The sequence below is a fragment of the Scophthalmus maximus genome, chromosome 7 (genome assembly GCF_022379125.1).
Source record: "Scophthalmus maximus strain ysfricsl-2021 chromosome 7, ASM2237912v1, whole genome shotgun sequence".
Lineage (NCBI taxonomy): Eukaryota > Metazoa > Chordata > Actinopteri > Pleuronectiformes > Scophthalmidae > Scophthalmus > Scophthalmus maximus.
The window spans coordinates 8,004,885-8,030,246 of NC_061521.1; the positions used below are offsets into that span (position 1 = coordinate 8,004,885).

General features: G+C 40.9%; 2 protein-coding genes across 4 annotated transcripts in view; one reads left to right on the forward strand and one right to left on the reverse strand.

Annotated features, from left to right (window-relative positions):
- Positions 1-25,362, reverse strand: part of peak1 (pseudopodium-enriched atypical kinase 1) — a 95,814-nt gene that overhangs the window by 54,452 nt on the left and 16,000 nt on the right. For 2 of the 3 annotated variants that reach the window (XM_035643456.2, XM_035643459.2), the window contains one exon: positions 17,136-17,228. The gene's annotated coding sequence lies outside the window, so the exon portion shown is untranslated. Of the gene's footprint in view, positions 1-17,135; positions 17,229-20,768; positions 20,907-25,362 lie in introns of those variants that run through there. The other variant, XM_035643457.2, reaches the window with a different exon arrangement.
- Positions 21,093-23,231, forward strand: LOC118315850 (dynein light chain 2, cytoplasmic-like). The gene is made up of 3 exons (XM_035643474.1): positions 21,093-21,241; positions 22,794-22,938; positions 23,037-23,231. Exons 2-3 carry the CDS (start codon positions 22,807-22,809, stop codon positions 23,172-23,174), a joined length of 270 nt encoding a protein of 89 aa, XP_035499367.1. The 5' UTR covers positions 21,093-21,241; positions 22,794-22,806; the 3' UTR covers positions 23,175-23,231.

Here is a 25,362-nt window from a genome sequence, read left to right on the forward strand (position 1 = left end):
AATGCCTGTGGTTAGACAGCATTATGCGTGGCCAACCTTCCATTAAGGTTTACCGCGCTTGTCAACGTGAGCTACGTGTTTGTATGTGGGGGCGCGGTTGTGCGCGCACACGCACTCACGCACACACATATGTTGGCACATCTCCTGCTTTGTCATCGTCCCATTCATTCCCCCTGTTTATAAGAGAGTGACGCGATCCCTCACTCCCAGTTTTATTTTCTCAACCTGGAGTGACAGGCAGCATAACAGGCCCATCAATCCCTCCGTCCTTCACTATCACCCGGCCCTACCTGCAGGTGGGAGGACTCGCTGAATCACGGCTTTGTCACCATAATGACTTCCTTTTTGCATGTCGCTTCCGCAGCAACATTGTGAGTGAAGGACGCAAGCCTTCACCCGTCCTTCTTTCTCACTTTCGTTTTACCTAGGACCTCAATAAATCAATTTTCTTACAGAGCTCTGGGATCATAAACGGCTGTTTAAATGACATTGTTAAAGCAGAAACAAGAGATAGCCATCAATCAGTGATTTCAATGGCTCATGACTGAAGCTGGGTTCATACTTGATGCAAAGGGCAGACAGTTTCCCACCAGAGAGTGCATTGTAACTACTTTGGTAATGTGTCTCTAAAGCAATGCCATAACCCCTCGATAAACAACTACAAATCTGCTTTGACAGCAAGTAAGAAACGCAGGATGAAAGTTCATATTCACTTCACTATACTTGCCAGAGTCATGATATGATAGGATTTGTGGATCCAGTCATGTATTCCTCGGGCCACTGTCATTCTATGAAATATCGAGGCCTTTTAGCTTTTTGATCACGACTCCAGTCGGCATGAGAGTCCCGTATGAGCTCCAGTATCTATGGAGAAATGGAAGAATGTCACAGTAATCTATCTCAAACCCCAGCAGGAGAGAAAAAAGGAAGAAGGGGCAGTTTTTTCCTTTTTGACCTTGCCAGCGGACCAGTAGGGATGCTGATTCAAGTTTTTTGTTTTTTTTCCTCAGCCCATCCAGGACCACTCTAGATAAGGAGCCAGTCCAGAAAGAAAACATTTTCCATCAAAGGTATGCAGTGTGACAGGGATATCATATTATTTTTCATCCGGGTAATGTTGTACATTGGCATGTACCAACACTTGCAGATTAATCCTTGAGGCCATTCTTTGCCTTTTGGTTTACAGAGAAAATATCTGGGAAGGACAACACAGGACTCCCACACCAAATTTTCGCGGTTTTACTCTTCCCTTGTTTTTCCAATGCCACTATCAGCGCATTGCATTCTGCTGCTTTTCAATCTGCCCTTCTGCTTCAGCTGCATAGCAAATGATTATTAACAGGATCAAAGCGTATGAAAGGGCTCCGGCATCAGTGAAGTTGAGCTCGGGGAAGCGGGTGACTGAAAGCGATAATGGCAAAGCACTGAATTGTCGTTGCACCCCCCCATCCCATATGCAGCACTGGAGTATCTCAGCTTAATATTGATGGAACTGGAGAGCTGTCTGAATGGTTCTAGGGTAAATCAATTTCTGGAGCATGGTGCTTTTTCTTTTTTAACAGATTTTCAACTACTACATCCTACAGCAGTTGACATTGCTGACTAAGAAAAAATTATTTAATCAGTCAATGAACGAATGAAACCTGAATGATTTTGAAATGATTAACATATACAGTCAAACAAAATGGGATTATAGAGGAGGATTGACACCCCAACAACAGTTGAAAGCCACCTGCATTGATGGGCTAGGATAAAAAAAAATTAGCTTGACAAATGTATGTGGATGCTGGAAGACAGTTAATAAATGCCGGTGCGTACTTCCTGTACGTGGTGAGCACGGACCCTCTTGTGCTTTAGAGCCTATAGGGTCTCGCAATCAGGCTAAAAGGTTGGTGACGTGCAAAACTACTGTCTGGTGTCCGCATACTGTAGATCAGCATGTGACAGGATGCAGTTCACTCAGTGGATGGCTCCCTTGAGAAACCAGTCCAGGACAACACGGTGCATGGAACACGACAGGGCTTTCACTCAGTCACACACTGTTTCTCTATTCGCATGTCAATGAGGACGAAACAGTATTCATGAAGTGTTTTAGAAGTGAACTTGAACACTCTCACGTTCCTAAAGGCAAAAGCAAGACCCTGCACTGTCTGTCTCTCTCTGTCTCTCTTATTCACAACAAACCTGTCTGTCATAGTCGGACTTGATATCAGGACCAATGGGATGAAGCCTGGTTCATCGAACAAATCTATCTACTGTCATGGTTTGTTCTCAGTGAACGCAAAGAAAAAAATTTGAAATGTCACAAGTGCAAACAAAGTACTGAAATGTGTAAATGTATGAAGGAAATCTGTCTCACCAGACTTTACATTTAAAAGGCATTGAATTTCTATGTGAATTTTTGCCTTTAAATTCAACACTTCAAGATTTCATAACTGATTTTCACTTTTGTTTTTTTAATGTTCACAATTATTATCAAATATTCAAGTTATAAAATTCAAATAATAAAAATTCAGAGTTGCTCAAATTCGTAAGACCAAATTCGAGTCCCAAATTTCTGTGTAAAAAGAATTTCAGATTAACATCCGGGACAGCAAGGATAAGCAATGGATTCTGTGAGAACTCCTCCCACTGAGCTGCTACATCATTTTCCCCCTAAAAAGCTGAATTCCAGGCTGGCGGAACAACATGGGTCTTTCTGAGCAGCCGGCAGTGAGGGACCATCTACAAAGTGCAACACCGAAAAGACTGCTAACAAAACATTCAACAGGCTCACTAGTATGCTATTAATTATTGTGAATAAATACAAACTTAACTGTCAATGACTACAGGAATAACGAGCTGAATGAAATCACAGTTTATCGCCTCATTTGCATCTATCCTTCAATTGTTTTTAACAACACCAATGCAACAACCTTGTAATCTAAAGCAATTTATATTTCATGTATGGAAATTATACTCTAATGCGATTGTCATGTGGGAGTGTGATTTAATGTTTCCTCCACTGAACTAGAGATGGATATTACATTACATTTCATGTATGTCACCACCATATAATTTACAAGGTAGTTTTTACAAGAGCCACAGTCATTTTTCTTCTCAAGAGCACAGCGGTGATTTAACATGATTATTTCATTGTGTTATTTGATTCTATTGAGTAGTAACAAAGAGAAAAAAATCACATAATCCCTCCCATTTTAAGGGCCGTTGCCGACATTAGAGAGCAATGACTGCAGATCAGCCTTGACACATTTCACTGAGTCAGAAGAAGGCATCAGGTCATAAAGTATTCAGGAGAGAGGGATATTTGATAGTCTAACCCAAGCAGAGAACATAAAGTGGTAAGAGCGATTAAACGAAGCAATATCAATCTGTGACCGTAAAATACTGAGTCACAGTTTTAGTATGCACACATGTGGAAAAGCTCAGAAAACCTGTTATCTAACAGGGCAACCATGTATGACTGCTCTGTGGGAAAATGAGCACACTCCAAAGGGTCCGAAGACATCGAGGGGGAGAACGAACTACAGAGTAGAATAGTTTATATTTAATACTTCGCATAAAGTGTGCAAACTGTCTCCCAGAGTCTGGGAGAGGGCCGGCTGCTAAAAAAATCTTATCACAAGCAAAGAGGGTACTTATTTCAAAACTACTTGGAAAACCTTTTCCTTTTAAGTGAAGATGGGCAGTAAACCCGTTATGAGGAAAAGAAAAACGAAAACCAGGGCTTTGTGCAGATGAATGTAGAGAAATGAATCCTGGTCCATGATACAGGAAGACTAAGAGTTATGGAAAGTATGTTTTTCAGTGTTTGTGCCCCATGTTCCAATGTATGTGCCGAGAGGTACAGTATATGAATGAGTTTACCTACTGTACCTACGACAATGTAGTGGGCTGTTGTCCTACCCGTGAGTCCTCCTGAGTACTAGTAATAATTTAGTATTGACTGACTACTCAAGGGTTGGAAAATCAATATGACGTTGCAGATGGTGTGATCCCGTAACAAGATATTTCTTATCTGTCTTGTAATACTGCTATAATGTCCTTCTTAGACCGATTTGACAAATCAATGCAAGCAGCGCTGCTCTCTGTTTTAATTGATTTTCATCTTTAGTGCAAATAACAGGAGGAGATACATGCATGCAACACAATCGCGTCGCCATAATAGAGGGAGAGCTCTGAACAACGGTTCCCTGGGAACCACTGTGGTATGCACAGTGTCACCCCTGCCTCATTTGGCCACAGGATCACCACAAATTAAATGAACTAGACTTGGCATACCTGCAGCCTGTCAACAAAAGAAATACAGTGAAAACAGATGAGCCTCATTAGTGGCTCTGGAGTGTTATTGTATACATATTCAAATAAACTTTGGGTGAAGCCAAATCTATTTCTATATTTCAGATTTTCATCTTTTACACCATCCTCCCCTTCCCTGACACCTCCTCTGTCTCGGTGTAACCCCAGTGCATACCAACAAGAGGCAGGAGCAGAAAGTCTGTGCTTTTCCAAAGCAAATGGAAACTATGGAAGACTAATGACTTTTCAGCACCAGTGTTTCAGTTCGGCACAGTGACATGTTTTTCCACCATACATTCGATTGTGATTCACTTTCCAAGGTATTGGAAAAAATCACAAATTCACATATTTTCCAAAAAGTGAGGTCAAGTCTGTCTGTTAGTTAGATATTGTTTGGAAAGTAATGTGTGAAGTTTCGTTGGACTGACTGAACAAAAACAATTTGCTTTTTTGATTAATACAAAAATCTGTGTAAGCTTTGATAAACTTGGTTACTTATGTCTGCTGTTTCAATTCATCTACAAACTAATGAGATATTACAGAAGCGTTAAAAGCATTGATGCATACCCTGCACATTTTTCCAGAGTTTCTTAATTCTACAAATTTTTTTTACACGACATTTCACTTACTAAGTGTATTGCACTGTTGCTGCATTGCAGAGCTGTGTGCAGCGCTCTTGCCCCACTGTTGCTCTCTCACTCTTTTTTTCTTCTTTCTCTCTGATGCAAACACACTGACCACCAGCACCACCAGTAGAAATCCCACCCGTGTTGGTAACCCATTAAAACATCCACACATGCTTTACCGTCCAGGCAGAATTCAGGATAAACTCGGTAGATACCACATTCGCTATACACGTAAACATGATAAGCATACAGTACATTACTCAGGAGGCAGGCTGACCTCAGCCCCACGACCGATCAGTTCCAAAAGTGAATCATCTGGAGATACCGCCCCAAGAAACATTCTTACCAGGTTCAGTGAAAATCAGTCCAAGCCATTTTGCACACACCCACAACAGGTTTTAAACCTGTAAAGATGATGTATACTAGGCTTCTCACTGTCTTTCAGAGCTCTCCTCATTATCAACTTCTAATCCATGCATCATATCGTGTTTAAAGTATAATGACTGTCATTATCTGAAGACAAACTGTTCCCATTTGCTCAAATTCCCACTGAAATTCTTATTTCGCAGACTAAATGAGCACTCCGTTCATCCGCAAGCTGTCAACATGGCAAAGAAATCTCTGGTGCTGCAGTCACGGGAAATTAATACTCTCTCTGGATCGACGTGCATGACAAGGGCACCTTTTAGAGAGGAATGAATACCTTAAGCAAAGGCAATGGTTTGCTATACACAACACTAGGGAGAGCTGAACAGACAAAGAGGGACGGATGGCAGGCAAGAGAGAAGGGGGTCATGAGTGTGAGGAACAGAACAATGTCCTCTGAACAGCCTATTGGCTTCCTGCTTCAGGCTGATTGCAGCACATCTCTGAGGGCCTTTCTTTGAATAAATACATGATAAGATAGAAACAAGAGAGGGGGACAAAGAGGAAGACATAGAGATGCAATTGGGGATATGCAAAGAGAGGAGTGTTACAGTGGAAGCAATCATTTAAAAACAGGACACTAAGCACAATGTCCAAGCCTGTATGTGATGTTGTGTGTGTGTGTGTGTGTGTGAGTACAGTTTGTTAAAGATGGAAAATAATGCATGCCGCTTCGCGGTTCCCGGAAGGAGGCAAAACAACAGGCGCAGGTGTTTTATCTTGACTCAAATTGAAGCAAATTTCACCACAAAAGTAAAAAGCTTGCATGTTTGAATTTTGAGTTAAAAGTAAAATCACAGGACCGGTCAATTGTGGTGAAAAGATAGCTGTGCAGGAAGGCAAAGCTTTCGGTTCACCAGTCAATCTACTCCTGATGCTCACCTTTGGTCATGAGCCTCTGGGTAATGACTGAAAGAAGGAGAATTGCTAATGCAAGTGGCCGAAATGAGATTCCTCAGCTTCGGAGTTAGAACTGCTGCTCCTTTGTTTCAAAAGTGATCAGTTGAGGTGTTCTTGTCAGGACGCCATGGCGCCTTCCTTTGGAAGTTTACCAGGCACGTCCAACTGGGAGGAGACCTAGAGGTAGACCCAGAACTCGCTGGAGGGACTACATATCCCATCTGGCCTGGGAACGCCTCGGGATCCCCCAGGGATGTCTGGAACGACCCTGCGTAGCCGGCTCCCTCCTCGACCCGATCACGGATAAGCGGAAAGAAGATAGATGGACGGATGGAAAAATCACAGCTGTCTTTACTTTGAAGTATTACTTTTGTTCCCAGGCTACCGCCATAACATCAGGATCAGATGTCAAAGAGCTGGGTCTAACTTTGGCAATAATCAATATTAATTCCATAAGTAAGAAAACTAAAACTGTTAGACTGCATGTCACAGTCAGAGATCCACTTTTCAGATACTCATTAAAAAAGTCACATGGCTGTGTCTTCAAGCGGAACCCTTCGACCCTAGTGATGAGAGCTACGTGATGAGTCATCACATAGTGCAGCAAGAAAGATGTCAAAATCCATCAGCGCTGCTCTAAATGCATAGAAATTAAGTCATTAGGACAGTGAGCAAAAGCAATCTTCTATGCATTATTACAGTCTTCGTGTCACTCAGTTCTATTTATAGGATGTTGGTCCAAATTAGCTCTTTGAAGTGAAATTCAAAATATTCACTGGGAACCAAATAATGATGACAGTCACTAGTAGCTGCGCCGTGGAGCACCATGAAAGCGGGATCGTGAATTTGAGCAATGCAGTGGATGAAATCTGAAAAGTCTGTCGGCAAGTAAGAGAGTTAAGCCAGGAGAGGCATGAACATGTGCTGCACTTTTTAGGGTCCTCTAATTAGCTTCAGTGCAAAAAGTATTACCATCGGCCTTACATGGAGGATGAGGTGAGGATGATTTCAAAACTAAAATCACAGCTACTTCTTTATGGAAAGAAAATCTTTAATGAGCTCATTAGTTCCAGAAGAGAGAGAGGAAAAAAAACATCTCATTCAACCACAGTTTCTGCATCATATAATTCAGGTTTGCAGTTATTGTGAACATACTCCCTGTATAAATATGAAGCATTGCTAACCGTTACACAGGACAAAAATTCTGTTTTCGGAAAGCCTCCGTCGACATGCCCGGTTTCTCTGCTCTGGCCTTGAGAGGTGCACTGGATGCCCACACATGTACGCCACTCGGCCAAGAAAATTTTCAACCCTACCAGTCTCGCATTCCATCAACAGCTGAGTCTGTGAGAGACAAGCAGCAACAGGACGCCACAGCGCTGCCAGGACCGCGTATCGGGCAGCGAAGGCTGTAAGAGCTGTATCAAGTTGCAACCTGACAGGGTTTGAAAATGGAGCTTGGGACAGATGTGAGTTTTACCCTTTGAAAAGCCAGAATGAGCTTAAACCACTGCAGTTTGTGATGTGACATGAGGTCAAAATCATTTGTAATCCTTTGTAAAAAAGGCCATTATCAATAAACCAAACTGTGGTACAGAACATATACAATATTGTGGGTTTTCTTTTAATCAACTTTTTTTTAGAGTAGTCATCAACAAAGACAAACCCTGCAGTAGATATAATGCCTCTTCTAGCAAGTTTCTTCGCCACCTTGAATTGCGATATTAAATGAGATATAACATATTTCTGTTTTTCACCCTGTCCCATTTTACTCTCCTAAAATAGTTTCCACTTCTTTCCCCCCAGTCTCCCGGCCGAGCTCTTTAAAATCTCATTTTGTTTTGGCCATTTGGCATATGAAGACAGATTTGGCTCCGTGGGCCTTCTGGCAAGAGGTAAAACAGCTTTTCCAAAGAAAAGGGAGAGACAGACAATCAGTCCATGGACAGAAAGTTATTTTCTCGTGACACTGGATGGAAACAATCACAACCTTAGCTTTAATGAGACGCAGCATGGAGGCTTGCATAACAGTTTTACATCAGCCCCTTACCCCTCTAGAAACAAAAGCATCGTTTCAGTTTAAGATTTCTCTCAAAGTTCCGTGGAGATACATGATTCAGTTAAAAATACATTTCATACTCATTTGATGATTTGGTGTGCCTCCAGCCATTCACTTAAACATGACAATAACTGGGACGTGCTTGTGTAACCTGCAGGTAGGATCTTCAGCATTGACAGCTCAGAAAAGAATGAATCAGCAACAAACAAATTGTAGTAATAATCAAGTGTATATTTGTTATTATTAATTGTATGCACATGCTTTATTTATTGCTTTTAGTGCATTCTCACCTGGGGATGGCAAATGTGCACCGGAATATCAAATGAACAATAATAAATAAACAAACGGTGGAATTAAGCTACATGCAGCTGTGCATAATTTCCAAACTCAAATCGATTCCCTCTCCTTGTGACCGAGAGAACACAACCCGGGCCTGTACTGTACAGCCTCCCACCTGGTTTACTGCAACGTCTACGGTATATATCTCATCTCTAATTAGAACAAATTTCAGCATCACTAGTTTTAACAGGGAAGAAAAGGGAGCACATTACTCCTATTCTTGTTGCTACATTGACTGTTAGTTCCGGGGGTTATTTTTAAGACCCTGATGTTTGTTTACGAGGTGTTAAATGGTCTCGGCCTGTCGTACATAACAGAGCTCATCTGACCGAAGGCTTCTGTCTTGTCTTCAAGCAATGAGATCACATTCTACAGTTTATTCAGATTTACCAGATATTTGTCATGATGTGGTAAAAATGACGTCAAGAATACAATTAGCATTATTACAAGATTCAAAAGTTAGCATTGCCTGATTGGGGTATACAGTATACATGAATCACACAGGGTATGCTGCATCACCAAAGTCAAAAACAAACAGTAAACAAAACCAAAAAATAATAATAGGAGAAATAATTTTGTCTGATTAAATAAGGGATAGACAGTAGGTGACCCTGCTGACATCAACTTGGGGGTGGACTGACCCCTTTGAGACGATCCCCATAGACCACCCTCCACAAAAGTCACTCTCATTACCAGGCCCTTGGTTCACTGGATCACATGCATAAAGATTGCACATTATTCCGCTGAAAATGGGCCAATTTGGAGTGCAAAGCATCAATAACAGAGCATGTGTGTGTGGGGTACTTGTGCCGTACACGAGAGATGAAAGATTAGCTCAGAGGCTCGGAGGCTGCCTTTTCACGCTCATCAATAATTCATGTGGTAAGGATGTTTTTTTTCTTTTCTGCCTAATGACTGACTGCAGGATTTGCCGTGGAGGAAATATATATGTTTGGGAAGTGGAAGATAAATATATATATATATAGTCACTTGAATGGGAAAGTGGTGGTACTTCTACAAAGGTTACATTTTTATTAACTATTGTTCTCTTAAATAATGATAATATGTATTTTATCTATAAAATATGTTTTTTTTAGCCATGGGAAATATGCGTTAAGCGAAACTGTTAAATTTCTGGTAAAAAGTCCGAAATGAGAAGCCAGAAATCAGCTTGAAAATAAGAAACAAATAAATGGAGGATGTAAGAAGAAAAAAAATATTTTTCTACATCATGAAAGAGTTTTCAATGCGTACACAAGCTGTAAAACTGGCATTTATGTGTCAAGTAAATGGGTAAAGACAACCATGAATGATGTTAAGTCCTGACAGATGTCTGAGGTCTGGTATAGAGGAAGGCATTCACCCCACCCCTTCAAGTTTCACAGGACTGGCATGTAAACACAGCTGAAAAAACACGTTGCCGAGGGTGGGATGGACAGAGTCTAGTCGGGAGAAGAGGAGTCACTACGCAGCCGGCTGATCTAGTGAGCATAAAAACTTGTGTCTTCAACATCAATCCTGGTGACACTGGTCAGTAGTTACAGGACAGTATGAACAATTATTTTTCATGGAGTGGGCCAGAGGGATTACACAGTAACTCTGTAGTCTGTGGAGACAGGAGGCAGCTATGACTTCAAACTACCCATTCCCTCTTTTGCGAAAACGTTCCCTTCTGGGGAGCAATGTTTACATATCGTACACAAATTTTTAACACAGCCCCGAGCCGCTGAAAAACATCTTTTGCGTAAAACACAATTATGCAATCAACTGAATAGCTCCCGGGTCGTCAACAAACCAAGTGTACAATAATATGTGTTATAATTTGATTTTCCAAAAAAAGCAGCTCAGACCAGCTGCAGGCGATGTTCTTCTGTCACTCCCTTACCTGGTTCACACATCGCCTCCAATACTAAGTCACAATCATGCATTATTTTGTATTTTTGTATTTGGTGAATCCCTGTGCAGACACAAGGCCTGGAAGACTCTGGATCTAAAGGTTCATTAACTTTAAAAGGAGGAGCTGGGGAAAATATATTTTGACAAGTGCAAATTGCAACCTTGGGATGGCAAAACTTTCACAGTTGTTTTCCATCATATGCTTCAGAGTTTCTAGAATGGCCGTTTTCCTAAAGGGCCCAAGAGTGTTAAGAGTGAACGGATGCAAACAAGCTAAATAAGATGACAAATTTGTGATTTCACAAGTGCACCACTGTTAAGGCCATTAAAATACACTTTAATGTCAAACCTGTTTAAAACCTCAAGTGATATTGTAAACAAAAAGAAAATTTTGTTCTCACAGCCTTTAAAAGTAACTTTCAAATCAACATAGCATATGGGCCATTGATGGAATATTTAATATTCTTCTGCTAGACACAAAGTCATTCTTCAGCAAGCAAATTGTTTATGCTTAAGAGTTCATGTGACTGTGCACACAGAGCTGTGACTGCACGGCTGAAATAAACCAGGAGATAAGTGCTGTTTAATAAGAAAGCCAGAGGCAATGATACGTCTTTTTTTTTTAAATTGACCATTTTAACTTTAAGATGAACTCTAAAGCGATATTAAATTAAATAAATAAGATAAAATTTCTTATATAATTTTCAAGCACACGAGGGGAGGGAGGGAGGGGGGGCAGAGGCCGGACAGCTGAAACCTCAGCCTGTTTGAAGAGCCACGGCAAGACAAGGTTGACTAAACAGTGAAACAATAGGTGGTCAGACTTAAGGCCACGGAGCAGATCAAGTTGAAAGTCTTACAGTCTAATAAATCTGAAACACAGATTACATGGCAACAAGTGAAGTAACTGGATCTGTTTTCAAAAGTCAGGAGTCCCCCCCCTCTCAAGTGCTGACTCGAGGTCTGGCAGAGCCTGTGAAACGAACGGCAGCGTCGTCCATGATAGATCAGAATTCACAATCGAAATATCTCAATCGAGCTAATTTTGTGTTACTTCATGATCGCAATTCATGACACACTGCAAAAAAAATGACCTACAACTCTCGCAGAATGTTAGTTGTTTGAGAAATCTACCATGGACACCAGAGAGTCTATGTCCAACGCTCCTCCTGACACTAATCCAGCTCCAGAACTGAGGCTCTGAGCCTGCTCTCCCACTTTACTAGTTATTAACTGTGATTATCAATTACTGCGATTAAGAAAAATTAAAAAAATGTATAACAATCATTTACTTTACTTGATTAGATATAATTAAACTGGTCAGTGCTGCAAACAGAAGGACAGGTTGATGACAAATTACTCTACATGGAAAAATTAAGAAGCCATTCCATAAAATTCCATGGTGATTTATCAGATTCATTTATATGTATGTCAATGACGTGCAAAAACAAAAAACGTCAGTGACCTTTGCATTCTTCAGCTATTAATGATGCTGGATTGTTCCCATCGGGGGCCGACGATTAAAGATTTGCAGTCGATATCGTCGTGTGGCTAATTACTCAGAGCCTGTTACACGGTAAATTGACTCCAGCTTCTAATTCCACATGTTGGAGACAAGAGAAAATGACCAGACCACATGTGGGTTAAGTTACATGTGGGAAAGCACCTTGAATGAGGCTCCTGCGGTCGCAGTGCAGCATCCTAGGGACAAATTGGAGGCATTTCGGAGGAGCGGGATGTGTATCAGGCTCTGTGTGAACCATAGATCAAGACAAATATAAAATCAGAATATAGAATAAAGCAGAGAGGCCACAGTAAATCCAACACTGGATGTAGTGAAACAAGTCATTCCTTTTAGGATTAAAATAAACTGGAGCATTGATTTATTGCAATGGTAAGGAGAGCTTCAAAGAAAAGATAACACTCTAAATACTTCCCACATACTTAATATCAAGATTATTCACTTATGAATGGTTTGTATGGTAGGTCCATATTTTGGCAGTCGCGACTAAGGACTTGGTGAGAACCACGGCGGGCCATGAGGAGCGACGACCTCTTCTCATGCAACGGCACATTCCTGCCATGACTGAGTTGAAACAGGCCTGGGATAACTATAGCAGGCAGCGAGGAGGGGGACGGAGGTCACCGCATGGTGGAATTTAAGGACAATTTAAGAGACCGCCACCCGCCCTCTCAAACCTTTATGAATAGGCTCTCTAAATCAACTGAGAATGCTAACGCACCTGAAAGGCGCAGATGTCAACCTGACGTCATTTTACCACTTGACATCTTTTCTGTCAGCAGATTGAGCGTAAAGGAATGCAAAAAGGCCAGTTGACAAATTGGACATTTTCTCAAGAATTTGTTGTTTGTTTATTAAGGGGAAATGTAATGCAAACATAATACATATTTCTTTTGTTACAGTGTTATGTATCTTTTTGGGAAAGAACTTTCACGTCTATTAGGTGGCAATGTAGATATATGAGCCATAGCTGATATTGTGTAAACAATAGTCCAGTGTTAGAATTTTGTCCTCCTCTATTACTATTAATGAAAATTTAATTTATAATCATGAAAAAATGGAAACTTATGAATCATTACGGCCAGACTCCAGTCAAATATCACATATATGTTTTGTCATAAACTTTGTAGCTCCGAAGAACATTCTGCTATTCCTCTGAGGCTTCGCTCTGGCTGATGTAAAAGGAAATAAAGCAGAGGGTTCACTCACATATCATTACATATTGATGATTCAGACTTCCATGACTCCCTTAGTGAAAGTCACTTCCCTCTCGGAGGCGCTCTGATGGGAACTCCAACAGCTGCTGGTTTCCACAGTACACTTAGTAAGGCCTTCAGGGAGAATCCGGGAGGGAGGGAGAACAGGAGTATGATGGGAATACATGTTCCAGACACCCTCTCCCTTTATTGATCTCCACTGACCTTGGCTCCATTGATATGATGAGCTTCAAGGACATAGCACAGTGGGAGCTCCCCCCCGCAGACACACACTTTCACAATACATTTCCTACGGCTTAATTGATTCAAACCGTATCACTGGAGTCCTAACGGGAAAACTTTATATTGTTTACTCATTGAAACAGTTAGCAAGGGCATTTTTTGTAGTGAGGGTTGTTGAAGTGGTAACTCTAGAGGCAAAAAGCACAGCACACGTCCTGATCCATTTATCACATCATTCAGGGAAACGTAACAATCAATAAGTGGAGCGACTTAAAGAGCTTCCCTGTGTCAACAGTGTGTAATCTTGATAGATCTGTACACATATATATACCGTCAGTCAATATACAGTCAGAGTGCTCAGAGACTCCACGCTACACTTGGCCTCTGTAGCAAAGCCACAGGCATCTAAACAGAAAAAAAAATGAAGGCATGACCAGATTTAATCTGAGGCTCGAACTGATAATCTACCATTCATATCAGCTGATAAAATATGCAGTTATGCATTCTTCATGCAGATGAGGGGAACACAGCGTATTGAGAATCGTACATGCATATCACACAAAGTTACGCGACCTTGAAACTAAACACATGATGTTGCTACAAATTTTAAAAAAAAATTGAAATGCAACTCTTCTGTTTCGGCTCCTATTTTCATGAGTTGAAATAAAAGATCTGTACAAATCACACAAGTTTTTTTTCTCTCTCAAAGTCTGTTCGTAGACGTTTTTAAATCCGTATGAGTGAGCAGAAGATAATCCATATACCCGACGGGCATGTCTACTGTCTAGATGCTGATTTACACAGCATGATAACTGCTCAGGTGTGCCTTGGGCTGGTCACACTCACAAGACGAGGCCACAACAAGATGTCCCATTTTGTCAAACATCACAAAGCTGCAGACGCTGTTGACCGCGAAGGGAACGTGCAGTCGGCATGCTGATCGCAAGAAATGTCAACAAGAGCAGCGTGTGTAGTATCTAATGTCCACCATCCAACCATCGATCGTCTAAGGAATTAGTTTAGCAGCGCCGCAGATCGTCCGCATGATCGGGTTAGGATTAGGGTTAGTGTGTCCCCTTGCCTGCACAAGACCCATACTCCTTACTTAATCGTGATGACACCACGGACCCCCGACGTTCAAATGTCTTTACGTATGCTCCAGATAAAAACAACGCCTGGAGTTGTCAGTTCTTAAGTTTACTGAATGATAAAATCCAAAGAGTTTGTGATTCCCAGCATAATTTTTTGGTGGTTTATAATTTAAAAGAAGTTGTGCGTTGCATTCATATTTTTGTTCAGTTTATTTAGGTGAAATGTCCACAGTTAAAAGTATATTGGACTTGTGGAATTAAATCTGCTGTAACACATTGCCATTGCTAATAAGAATTAAGAAATAAATAAGAATCTGAGTTCTCCATTTTGTTCCAGCATCTTCATTTTAATGCCTTAACTTTAGAACAACTGTAATATGGCTCTGACTTAAGCACTGCTGCCTGCTGTCAAATATTCATGGATAATTACCCCAGACCCCCCCCCCCCCCCCCACCCCCCGGCTCACTGATTGAGTTCCCCATGGAAACCAAGGAGAGAAGTGGATTCTTGCATCCACTTGAACACATTTGAGTTAACGACGGCATTATCAGTGAAACAGCATTTAGAAGATAATTATGTCAAGAGCAACCCCTGCAAATCCTGTCCACTTAAAGATCCTCCTGATCCTCCATGAGACTGAATGGCCCAGGGCCCGTCAATGGGAGCATGTGTGTGTATACATCTTGGCAAAGTCAGGTCCAATTATGCTCGGCCCTTTTTAAAATCAATTTTAAGACGATTGTGGGATTTTTGCTGTGGTGCTCATTAGCGCTGGGAATCATTCGAGACCTCAGAGTGCACCATGCCACAATCCTCGGATTGAAACCCTAAACATTTGTATGTTGAAACAGCAGAATGCATTCGCTATTAAATTATTGATCTGAAACACTTATTGACAAAAACATATTTAATCATGAATCTAAACCCTGAACCCCAGCAGCTACGACCATGCTGGCATTAAATGCAGATGGACTCAGAACAGAGCAGTCGAGGTCATCGAAGTAGAGGTGGTAATAATAACTACAAAAACAGGAAAAAAAGAACATAAATGTCCAGAAATAGCAGCTGTGCTTTGTTGGTGATGTGATGCTACAATTTAGAAATAACTTCAAAGTGAGGAGGGATGAAATAAATTTTCCCGAGACAGAGGATGTGTTTACTGGAAGAAAAAAAAATGCTCTGTATCAACCGAATTTATTTTACCTTGGCTGGAAAGGAACTCGGAGAGAGTAATCCTTAAGTTAATTAGTCAGATAAATACAAGAGAAATATAATATGAAATGCTTTCAACATGCAATATAACCCTCCAAATGTCACGGCAGAATATGCAGGGGGAAAAAAACATACAAAGACATGTTCTTGACCAAGGGGGAGGGATTGGGTACTGTAACGACATGATGCATTTGAGGGCTATGGAGATTTTATTTCAATACAACGGTGTTTTGGAAAGACCTGCACTAAGTGGGAGACAAACCCATGAGAGCAAAGTTAACAGGGGGAGGTTGTTCAGCAGTTTGGCGATTCTGACCTGCTTTGTGTAGTCGCTCTTCTTGTGCAAAAGCATGAAAGTGCTGGTTACAGAAGGGGGAAGATATATAGAGGGACAAGGACAAGGGCAAAGCACCAACAAACCGACAAGCAGCCCAGGCAGCAGGGGCAGAAACTGAAACACACAATGTGGCCTTCCAGTCTCCCTGTACAGGGATAAATATCTGTTTGTCTACGCCAACTACTATGTAGAGTCACAGCTATAAGACAGAACAAGTCCAAACCCGCCTGCCAGTGACGAGCCAGCCTGAAGATGTTGCTATCTTAGTCCAGAGCGATGTTTCCTTTGCCTTGTCCTAGTGACGCTGCAGGTGCTTTACTGTAAATCTGTGTTGTTATGTCGCCCCATGGTGCCGCGGTTTATTTGTGCAGCCCAATATTACTCATGTCTAAACGGGAGCCACAGGCCCACAACAGTTATGCTTCCCGACTCAGACCCAGCTCTTAAATGGGAAGTGAGTGATGAATCCCGCAAAACAGAAAAAGTGTGTGTGAATCTGTCTATTCACTTTTCATATACAGAAGCTTACAGATACATTCAGAGCGCTCGGTTTAATGTAAGAGATCTCCCTGCAAATTCAGCAGCTGTCGAGTTCAAAGTTGTGATTTGCAGCATGATTAATGGTTATTTATAATCTATAAGAAGCTGCGCGTTGCATTTATATTTTTGTTCAGTTAATTTTAGTAAATTGTCCACAGTTTAGAGCATATAGGACTAGTGGAAGTAGATCTGCTGTGACACATTGCCATTGCTAATAAAAAATTCAAACATAATTTAATAATCTGACTTCTCCATTTTGTTCCAGCATCTACATTTTAATGCCCTTACTTTAGGGCAACTATATTATATCTCTGAGTTTAGCACTGCTGCTGTCATATATTCGTGGTTATATATTGCATAAAGGTATGGGATGAAACAAGCAATCTTAATATGATTAATTGTGCAGCTCTACTGCATTTAATAAACAGGTCATTTTGACTCAACTTACCGTTCGGGCTACGGGTCCTGTTGCATCTGACAGGATAGGAACTGTGTGATTCAGACAAAGCCACAGGGCATCCCAAGGCTGCAGCCAACTTTCCTGTAAACAACGGAACCAAGAGACGAGAGGGCAGATGTCAGTTCACGTCACCATCAAGTATCAACTCCTGGAGGCCTCCTACTTCTGAAAAGTCACATATAAAAGAGAATAATTGAAATGGATTGATTTTTGTTGAGAACCGACACCAACCTTGTCGGGGTATCAACTATTAACCAAGAGAAGCACAAAGGGATGTACTATAATCCTAAGCCACATACGGTATGTTCTAAATAACAAGAAAATCACAACAAACCAATTGTGGTATTTGATTTAAAAATGTCACAGCCTCCATCTTTTATTCTACCAGACCCCAAAAGCAGAGAGAGTTACTGGCCAACAGTTGGCAGATCTCGTGTCGGGAGATCACTTCACCAAGAGAAAGGACTGAAGTGAGGTATGTGACAGGGTTAACAATGGTGCTGAATGTATAGGGGTGGCCACAGAGTAAGCTGCTCAGTTATCTTGACTAAAAAGAAAAAAAACATGATCTGTTTCTGTTAAAAGGGATTCTTTTGGCACCAAGCAGAGAATGAGATGACAAAAACACTGTTCCCACTTTTCATGTGACACAATCACTAATATTCGCATTACCCAGCCAAAAACCCAGTGTGTATAAATAATACCAAGGGACTAACAAACCATCCCAAACCCATTCGCCACAACACTGTCACGTCCCAATGCTCTTCAATTAAAAAAGCATGAGTCAACAGAAATTAGACATGAACCACTCCCCCAGCCTAAATTCACCCCCGCAGGCAGGGCCTTCTCACACTAGTCTGCTGAGGCAAGAAACGGAGCTATATATGGAATTGTTAGTGTGGAGCACAACTATTAGAGCCAAGGGTTTAGTTGTGGTGAGTCCGTTTACCATGAAAGCCTTTTTATTTTTTGTTTTAAGAGGGCCCACTTGCTAAACATGACTCAGGCTTTAAAGTATAATCCAACACTAATAATAGCTGCCAGTGGGCAGAGGACGGTTGAGGGGGTGGGGGGTTTGAACAGGGTCTGTTTCTGTGAACTTTTGGAGTTGTAAGTGTTCTGTGCGTGTCCATATTTGGGTGAAAACCCATGCATTTTGTGAACGTGTACACTTTGCAATTTTGCCCTAAAAATTATGCAATGTGTCTGTATAATATCCCAAATCATGTTTAGTCTTATATCGATACGAGAGGTTTTGCCTTTGCTTAGAGAGTTGGTAAAGGGCAAGTCTACGCAGAGAGTGTGAAATGCATGGTGTAAGAGAAAAGAGTTAAAGAACCATGCATCCCAATGACAATAATAACCTAAATATCATGAATGAAAAGGACAGAGAGAAAATTCAGCCAGTAAACAGTGGCCATTTCTCCCATGGGTTTCACATGGCTGCTGGCTTCACACCAGACACGACACAAATCTTCATGCACGAGTTTGGTTGCGTTTGGTCGCGTACATTTTGGAACATCCTGTATTTACCTTAATAGAAACTAAAAGATCCCTGAGGGAAGGAAGCATACCAAGCTCAACAGTATCTGAAACAAAGCAACCCTAACCTTAACGATAGCATGATACGAGCCTCTGAAGCATAAGAGAAAGATTCAAAGACTGACATGCCAGCTAGATTATTACGATCCTGTCCATTTGCGACAGATAAATACTGTAAAGCTATTTATTAAGGTAGATGCTATTAGGCACTTTTAAATTAAATGGCACTCGTTTTTATGTAGAATTTCTGACTCTAAAAGGCAACTACACGGAGAGTGACTTATTTAGGTTTCAACCGACATGAATTTTTGGGGGCCGATGCAATACCAATATAAGGGAGTACAATATTTCCAATAGATCTGCAATTATATACATATATATTTCAATCTATCAATGATTCCTAAAATGTCGTTATCAAAGCTTTATGACAAAGAAATGTAATTGAGGCTTGATATTTCAGTTTAACCATAAACAAAAAAGAAGAAAAAAATACAACCAAAGATATAGAACTTGAATGAAGAAAATGAACAATTAATTTTTTACGTAAAATATAAACATTGCCTTGTGATTATTTTTACACTATATCTTTTTTTTCAAATAGTTTTGTTTTTCATGGAAAGGACATCACATGACTATAAACTGAGTTTTCTGACTCAGAATTTCCCTGATCGAACGGATAGAACCAGTGCCTTACTAACATTTACAAAACCTTCTGTTGTCTGCATGAAGCCCTGAGCTCAGACTGGTGGTGTGTGCAGACAAAGTGTGCTCACAGACCACGGGAAGGGCAGCCAACTGTTTACAACGGTCCATGGAGCATATCTTCAGGCCAAGACCCTATTCCCAAGACGACAACAATCTAGAGTTCACCATGACCTTTGCAGTTGCCTTGAAAGTTGGGCATTCCAGATAAAAAGGAAAGGTTTTGGGGGCAGCAAAGGAAGAATTACAGATGTTGTTTGTCCAATATGTGATGCCCTAGCTCAACTCCGACGTCTACATAGTTCTAAATACATGAACAAGGGGTAGGGTTTAGGTCATGACTCAAGCATTTTCAGGAAAATGCAGTCTTGACAGTGACGAGTGGATATTTGCAAAGAATAAGTATGCTAGCCAAACGATTAGACAAATGGCTCTCCAGTACATTAACCATGATGTCACCATTGTACATCTGGGGCCAGGGCAAAAAAAAGCATCTATGCTGATCCAAGAGGACTTGCATCACATTCACATGGCTTTTGAGTCTATATTTAAATATGATTCTGCAGGAGGACAGAAAAGGAGTCTGATGTCTCCTGGAAACAAGTTACTTAACGTGACCCTCTTTTTATCACAGTCTTTACAAGGCATGTTCCCCTTTCACTTGTATTTATACATCGACTCCATCTATGTTCCCTTTAACTTCTCTTCCCATCTCCAAACATGCTCGTCCCACTGTTCAGCTCACAGGGCGGACAGCTGGCTACGCATCAGACATATCTGAGGACAAAGGGGAAACTCCAGATTGTCGTGGTGAGGGCAGCCACCCATGGCAATGCTCGGCGGTATTCCGGTTGTTTATGGTTGGCACTAATTACAGATCGACAGGCTAACCGAGCTCTAGAAGCTCCAGTCGGTGCAAAGAAAACACAGAATTCATCTGAGAGGGAAAAACACAGGCTGAACATTAAAACTGTGTCCTCTTGCAGCAAGCCAGATAAAACATGGAGCGATGTAAACTCAATAGGGTGACTAAAAGACATCGCTTGGGATCAAGCACACAGGAGCCTGTGTGCCTGTGCTGGGGCAGTTCATTGCAACCCTGAGGCCTGATGTAGTCAGCAAATGACTGACTACATCAGGCCTATATAGAAATATAGAAATTAATTCACACAATAGGTAGTTGTAAAGCTAATCGCAAAGATGATATCCCTCGTTCACGCCCATGTCTCACTTTACGATCACTAAAGAGGCAGCAAAATGAATATGATGAATAAATATATAATAGTCAATATGAAATGTCACAAAGTCGCAATTGCAATGTTTTGTTTTTTTAACACCTTTAATGTGGAGAAATGTCCAGTTTTCATTTACAGTTACCTTAAAAATTAAAGTGCTGGCTTTCTGTGAATTGCTTTAGTTTGTGTGTCTGATTACTCTGTGTGTGTGTGTGTGTGTGTGTGTGTGTGTGTGTGTGTGTGTGTGTGTGTGTGTGTGTGTGTGTGTGTGTGTGTGTGTGTGTGTGTGTGTGTGTGTGTGCGTGTGTGTGTGGGGGGGGGTTAATTACAATTACTGCAGTTGTTAAATCAAAACTAAAATCAAATCAAAACATTCCATTATCATGCAAATGTCATGTCATCCCCCATTGATGCAATGACCAAAGGATCATAGGCTGACGCACTCCTATGATCTGTGATCTCATCGCATGTTTCGAGGAGTGAATCCTCTCAGAAAACCCATCTTTTGAATCATAACAAACACAAAAGGGGAGACACTGAGTTACTTGACCACATTTGAAAATACAAAAACCTCACCCGAGACCACCACCCGGAAAGACAATCACAATTTCTGAGGTATGACTGAGGACGACAACACAGAATGAGCCTGTTCATTGGTTCACCGCTTGTGCCATGCGCATTGTCGAGGAAAGGGTTTGTCGTTGTTGCACACTAAAATAAACAACAAACGACAACTTTTTCCGAACCTATCAAAATGAACAATATATTTGTTTTAAAAAAAAAATCACTACAATCAAACAAATAATCACTACACTATAACCCCTCTACTTCGAACATGGTGCATTCTGGGTGAAAATAAGATGCAGGCACTGTTCGCAAGTAAAAAAAAAAAAAGGTCGTCGGCAGTCTGGAGGATTCAATGCAGCCAATCCAATCAGCTCATGGATGTGATGTGGAGGACGGGGCAGAGACGCACACAAGTGTGCTGCCTCCACTTCCTCTGCACCGTTTGCAAACATCAGAACTACAGTTAGTGACGATGGTAGCTCATGACATTTAAAATAAAGAAGCAATGGGTGGTTGGATAGGTCAGAAAAGGTTGTTTTCTTCACAAGCAGCAGATGACCACAGTCCATTTCCAGTGTTTCCCCTACCATTGAATTGGGGGGGGCGCCCCCAAAATACTATATTTTTTAGTATTTTACAAATCATGCCAAGCAGAAGTCATTCAATGTTACTTTCCTTATACACCTTATTCATCAGTCCTGTATAAAAGATTGTGGATGATTCTGATTTATAAAACCTAACTTAACCCTAACCGGTCCTACACACACACACACTTTTAAAGCTGTATGTTTTGTCCTTATTTTAATTGAAGTGAGAAGAGAACATTATTAGAGTACTTGTTATTTATAATATCTCCAGTTCAATATGAAAACTGACAATTAACATTGTAAAATGTCGTTGAATTGCAGGCCTTTTTTCTTTTATTTGATTCGACAGTCAGTTGTTGATAATTAGGCACATACAACCAGCATACTTTCAATGTGGCACTGAATCATGACGCAAGTTAGACATTGCGATGTTCCGGACCTTTGCCTGACTAAAATTTCTCTAACTGGACCTCCTTGAATTTTAATTGAATACCCCTGCCGTAATGACTCAAACACAAGACAATCTTGTCACAGAAAAACTGCGCGTGCATTCATTACAACCAACAGAATCATTTTTTTAATGTAGAGAGTACCGGCCTACTGAGGAGAGATCAGACCTGCTCTGTGTGGCGGTGGCGCAGAGTGTGAACCGGTCGAAAGTCTGGTTGTACATCATCATTATTGATGGAGACGATGCTCGTTCGCATAAATGTAACAAATGTTTCGCGGTAAAGTAAAGGGCAGTAACACGAGCGATCTGTCGAAACATTTGGTGAAAGCGAAAGTACACTAAACTTCTGCTGCTTCAAGTCAAAGACCGGCCTGTCATTTAAAAAAAATACATAAATCTTTTTCTAACATAAGACACTCACTTGTTTTGTTTTTTGGCTCACTTGTTCTTTTTGGATAGCCTGGGTGGTGAGAAAAATCTTTTGGCCAGATTGCCATCCCCTCATTAAGTGGGGGGAAGATTTAGAATTATTTGGGGGTTTTTTTCTCTTTCTCCCGTGCAGTTAAAAAGCCAACATGTCAGACCAGAAGGCAGTGATAAAGAATGCGGACATGACTGATGAAATGCAGCAGGAGGCAGTGGACTGTGCCATGCATGCTATGGAAAAGTACAACGTTGAGATGGACATCTCTGCTTTCATCAAAAAGGTCTGATAAATACTACACAAACATCACATTTATTAAAATGCTTTTCTTTTTTTAATTGCTCCATACCTTTGCTATGCTAAACATTGTCTCTCTTGCAGGAGTTTGACAAGAAGTACAATCCCACATGGCATTGTATTGTTGGGAGGAACTTTGGCAGCTATGTGACGCACGAGACGAAGCATTTCATCTACTTCTACCTGGGCCAAGTGGCCATTCTACTGTTCAAGTCGGGCTGAAATCCAACCGTGCCTTTCTTCATTTTCAGTGAACAGCTGAATAAAAACGCAAAGACATTTCGGCTTGTATGCAACTTTTTCATAACCTTCATACTTTCCCAAAGTATTCAACGTTTTCCCCATTGTTCTGCTAATTACACGTTAATCCCATTTCCCACTTTTCCAACTCGTTCAGCTTCTTCATCCAAACTCAACCCAGCAGTCCAGTTTAGCGTCAGCCTTTCAGCAGCCAGCATTCACACCGAAGAAGCTTTTTTCTAGTGACATAATGCTGGCTTAGTCAGACACAGGCACTGGAGCCATGGCGTTATAATGAAAGGCCTTCAAAACGTATTGTTATTATGACTATTGAGTATTAGGTGACAACTAGCTAATAGGCGGTCACTGCCTGCCTGCTTATAATGTTGGTAGAATGCACTAGTTTGTTGGCACTCCTCTCACTTGGAGGCCTGTAATGCCGGAAGTGTAAGTCTGTTTGCTTCCACAGTCACAATGTGTGAAAGAGCACAACAATCCCTACGTTTTGATGTAAAAAAGTTGTGTATAAACAGTGAAAATTGTGGGCATGAGAGCGAGTTGAAGATACATTTTTAAGATCATTTTCCAGCTCCTCTCCACTCTAACTTTTATCTCCCCCACTTTAGCTGTGAACATTCCGCCACACACACACTAATGTTTAACTGTTAGAAGGGTTGAAAGCGTATTAATGGGATTTGAAAGTTGAATGACACCTTGAATGTCTGACAGATGTGGAACACTTTAAGGGTTGAATGGAGCTGAAAGTACGAATGAGTAGAGAAGAATTGAAAATGCATTAAAGTTGTGAATATATGTACATTTTGAACATTCTCTCCATTCTTTACAAAGGAGCAAAAACCGCGGAAAACGTTTAATATTTCACAATAATACAAGCCCGAATGTCCTAATTGAGCAGAACATTTCAATGTTTGAATGGAGTGTCTAGGTTGAAAAATGTGGAAGGAAAAGAGGGCCAAAAAAAACAGGCAGAAAATGATTTGGCGTAGAATAAGATATGCCTCGAAGCATTCACACCAATTAAAAATGTCAGCGACTAGTTTTGTGCGCCCACATTTTTTACATCACGCACACAGCATCTTGACAATTGTGAGTGTATAATTTCTATTCCCCACAAAGGTTTGACTGACACGTGAACAGCCAACCACCCACCAGAGGTCTCTACGTGCTGTATGGGAACTGTAAATAAGACACAAGTGGACACAGCAAATGGGATCAAAGTTAAAACTTCTAAATCAAAAGGGTTTTTTTTTGTAGAGAGCTGCTTGTTTCTAACAAAAAGACTGGCATCAGCTGTCACCTGGGTAAAATTCAGCAAAGTAAACAGTGTTGAATAAAACTGAGGTCAGCCTCAGTTTGTTTCATACATTTGCTCTAGTCATTGTTAATCATTACTTCCATAACCCTGTTTAATTAAAGCACATTTTGAGGAAAGTCCGCCTTATTAATAGGCATGTTCTCCTTTCTGTTAGGCTTTCACACCGAGCCTAGTTTGTGCTTCTTACACAGTATAAGTGAATAACATGTCTTGTCTTCACTAGCTGATATGAAATAGGGGATTCATAAAGGCGTGTCCAACGGAGATAGCTTTTAATTAAAACTAGACTGTTGGTGGATGTAGGGCAGGTGTGTGTGTGTGTGTGTGTGAGCAATAACTAAGGCTGAAAAATTATTTTCTCTTCAGTTACTTAAAAAGATTGGCCTTGTTTATGAAGGGCATCTATTTCTAAAAGATAGATGCCATTAGGTTGTGAAAAAAAACACCTAAGTTTAAGATTGTTTTGATCAAAGCTTGTCAACACAATTTTTTTTTCTCAGTGTAATCTTGAGTACATTAATAGGTTATTTGAGTCCTGACAGGAATACAAACACGACATGGTGTACACAAAACTAAAGTAGTAAAAAATCAAGTAGATCAATAAATTTCATCCAAAATGGGGCGGTTCACAATGTTCGTGAATAAGGAGAGCAGCCTCTTTAACTTGGAACATCATTGATCCCTTAATATTTTTTTACACTGAACCTGCTACACAATGTCAACAGGAGAAGGGCAAACATTATCATCTCCCAAACATTCCTCCTGCGGTTCTTTCCACTCCAGGAGAGCCAGCTTGCTTTTCTGACGCAACGAGAAACAAGCACAGAGACAGAT

Excerpts from the sequence above, each read along its gene's own strand:
- LOC118315850 (XM_035643474.1), top strand. The coding sequence starts at position 22,807 with ATGTCAGACCAGAAGGCAGTGATAAAGAATGCGGACATGACTGATGAA. Across the intron at positions 22,939-23,036 it reads TCTCTGCTTTCATCAAAAAG|GAGTTTGACAAGAAGTACAA; the intron begins GTCTGATAAATA and ends TCTCTCTTGCAG.